We start from the raw sequence: 2,897 nt of genomic DNA on the forward strand, positions 1-2,897 counted from the left end.
CATGGATGACATGCAGGTCGTTGGTCAACATGGTAGTTGCTTATGGTGTGATGGTATCACCCATGGATGACATATGGGTCATTGGTCAACATGGTATTTGCTTATGGTGTCCATGGATGACATACGGGTCATTGGTCAACATGGTAGTTGCTTATGGTGTGATGGTATCACCCATGGATGGCATATGGGTCATTTGTCAACATGGTATTTTCTTATGTTGTCCATGGATGACATGCGGGTCATTGGTCAACATGGTAGTTGCTTATGGTGTTTATGGATAACATACGAGTCATTGGTCAACATGGTAGTTTCTTATAGTGTCCATGGATGACATGCGGGTCATTGGTCAACATGGTAGTTGCTTATGGTGTGATGGTATCACCCATGGATGACATATGGATCATTGGTCAACATGGTATTTGCTTATGGTGTCCATGGATGACATACGAGTCATTGGTCAACATGGTAGTTGCTTATGGTGTGATGGTATCATCCTTGGATGACATATGGGTCATTGGTCAACACGACATTTGCTTATGGTGTCCATGGATGACATGCAGGTCATTGGTCAATATGGTAGTTGCTTATGGTGTCCATGGATGACATGCGGGTCATTGGTCAACATGGTAGTTGCTTATGGTGTCCATGGATGACATACGGGTCATCGGTCAACATGGTAGTTGCTTATGGTGTCCATGGATGACATGCAGGTCATTGGTCAACATGGTAGTTGCTTATGGTGTCTATGGATGACATACGGGTCATTGGTCAACATGGTAGTTGTTTATGGTGTCCATGGATGACATACGGGTCATTGGTCAACATGGTATTTGCTTATGGTGTCCATGGATGACATACGGGTGATTGGTCAACATGGTAGTTGCTTATGGTGTGATGGTATCACCCATGGATGACATATGGGTCATTGGTCAACATATATCATTTGTGTCGGTTGTGTAATAAAGTAGAAATTGATTTTTCTTTTAATTATGACTTTTGACAAAACTACCCTTACTAATTAAATACGAGTCATTGTATGTAATAGGACAATTTGGTCATTTTATAATTGAACATCTTCTAGGCGCCATAATGTTTTCCGACGAAACACGTTATTTCAGTTCTTCACTCTTATTTCAGTCACTTGCAAACAACCCCAATTTCAAAATTCCGACAGTAAAAAAACCCTAAAATCATTTTCGTAGAATCGTTATCTTAGTGAATGTTTATTATTATGGAAGCCAGTACTTCTTCTAATATTCAATCAAGAAATCAAAGGAAATCGCTAACAGACATTCCATTTGAAGTGATGGAGAAAATAATAGTCGACTTGGGAAAAATTTCAGCAGTCGAGGCTTTCAGGATGAAGAGTGTGTAAGTTTTGTCTTCGATCATTCTATTTCACAAGTGTATTTGATTTGTCTTTACATTATGGAGCGAATATTGTGTTTCGTTTGCAGTTGCAGATTCTTCAACGAGGCAGGAAAAACGGATGAAGTATATAAACATATGGAATTAGATGGATTACGATTTTGTGGTTGGTCTGACCAGAAACATGTAGTTGTCAACAAATGCATAGAGATGAGAAACCCAAATATTCTGTTCAGGAATGGATTGGTACGTTGTTATATATATATATATATATATATATATATATATATATATATATATATATATATATATATATATATATATATATATATATATACATAGTAGTAATTAATATGTTTCTTGTTTTGCATAACTTTAACTAGAAATTATGTGTTTAATGTTTTTTTTCAGATGAAGTTATTTTTCTTACAAGCTAAATGTGAAGGGAAAACGATGCTTGAAGAAGCATCTGCATTGGGACATTCGGATTCAACATTTGTCCTTGGAATGATGCTGATGGCTGAAGGGAGACATAGGAAGCTGGAAGCTTTAGAGCAACTTGTTCTAAGGTTCATCTCAACTTAAATAGTGAGGAAAGGAAACATGTACACTTCCATGGCTTCCACAGATCTTGTGCAATGAATAAGTCTGAAATTAGTGTGTCAGACACTTTTGTGAATGGATACAAATGGGTGTTTTGGTGTGAAATTTGTTTGTGGGATGCTTGTTTCGTTAGGTTTTCTAGGGAGTTTGGTATAATTTATGAGTAGTTTGTTGATATGTACTTTCATATTATGACAATTAATGCTATGTACATTCTTTTGGTTTAATATACGAATATATAGTAATTTACTTGATAAGTAATTAGTTGATGTTGTTACTTGATTACTAAATATGGTGTGTCGTTAATAAGGGACTAAAAGAGTAAAAGTTTGGAATGATGTTTGATGTTTGAATAATGTTTGAATAATGTTTGAATAATGTGTTTTGGACTTTCAATATTAGTGTTTATATTGTATTGTGATTATAGTTGTATGTAGCAAATGTTTGTTCTTTCCTAGTATTAAATACATATAAAATACAATTGTAAAGGCATAAACATACATGTATTTTATTTTGGATTTGGTAATTTGGTTTAATATCAACTAGTAGAGAACCCATGCTTTTCATGGGGTAAAATTGTAAAGGAATAACCATAGGGACTAAAAGTGGAAACAAAGAAAAAGTATTGTGGCTAAAATCAAAGTAAAAAAAGTTACTATAAACATAGGGACTAAAAGTGGCAACAAAAGAAAACTATTGTGTCTAAAATCTAAAGTAAAAAAGTTTACTGTTAAAATCTTGTTCCACTTTTAATATATATATTAATACATGAATATATACTAGTAATTTGGTGAAATGTTAATATAAATATATTACATTATGGATTATGATATATATGTTATTTTTGTCTTTTTCATTTCAACAATCAAAAGTCCACTGTTACCTAGCTATAAAAGGTTATAATATTTGAATAATGTGTTTTGACA

At 33.9% G+C, this 2,897-nt stretch overlaps 1 protein-coding gene across 1 annotated transcript; it reads left to right on the forward strand.

The window, feature by feature from the left end:
- The first annotated feature begins 1,231 nt into the window (after positions 1-1,231).
- Positions 1,232-1,953, forward strand: LOC145164823 (putative F-box protein At1g67623). The gene is made up of 3 exons (XM_079083492.1): positions 1,232-1,371; positions 1,458-1,614; positions 1,780-1,953. The coding sequence occupies exons 1-3, from the start codon at positions 1,232-1,234 to the stop codon at positions 1,951-1,953; spliced, it is 471 nt and encodes a 156-aa protein (XP_078939618.1).
- Positions 1,954-2,897: the final 944 nt, after the last annotated feature.

This window comes from Lactuca virosa, chromosome 3, assembly GCF_052849685.1.
Source record: "Lactuca virosa cultivar CGN04683 chromosome 3, Lactuca_virosa_CGN04683_v6, whole genome shotgun sequence".
Taxonomy (NCBI): Eukaryota; Viridiplantae; Streptophyta; class Magnoliopsida; order Asterales; family Asteraceae; genus Lactuca; species Lactuca virosa.

Excerpts from the sequence above, each read along its gene's own strand:
- LOC145164823 (XM_079083492.1), top strand. The coding sequence starts at position 1,232 with ATGGAAGCCAGTACTTCTTCTAATATTCAATCAAGAAATCAAAGGAAA. Across the intron at positions 1,372-1,457 it reads GCTTTCAGGATGAAGAGTGT|TTGCAGATTCTTCAACGAGG; the intron begins GTAAGTTTTGTC and ends TTTCGTTTGCAG. Across the intron at positions 1,615-1,779 it reads TTCTGTTCAGGAATGGATTG|ATGAAGTTATTTTTCTTACA; the intron begins GTACGTTGTTAT and ends GTTTTTTTTCAG.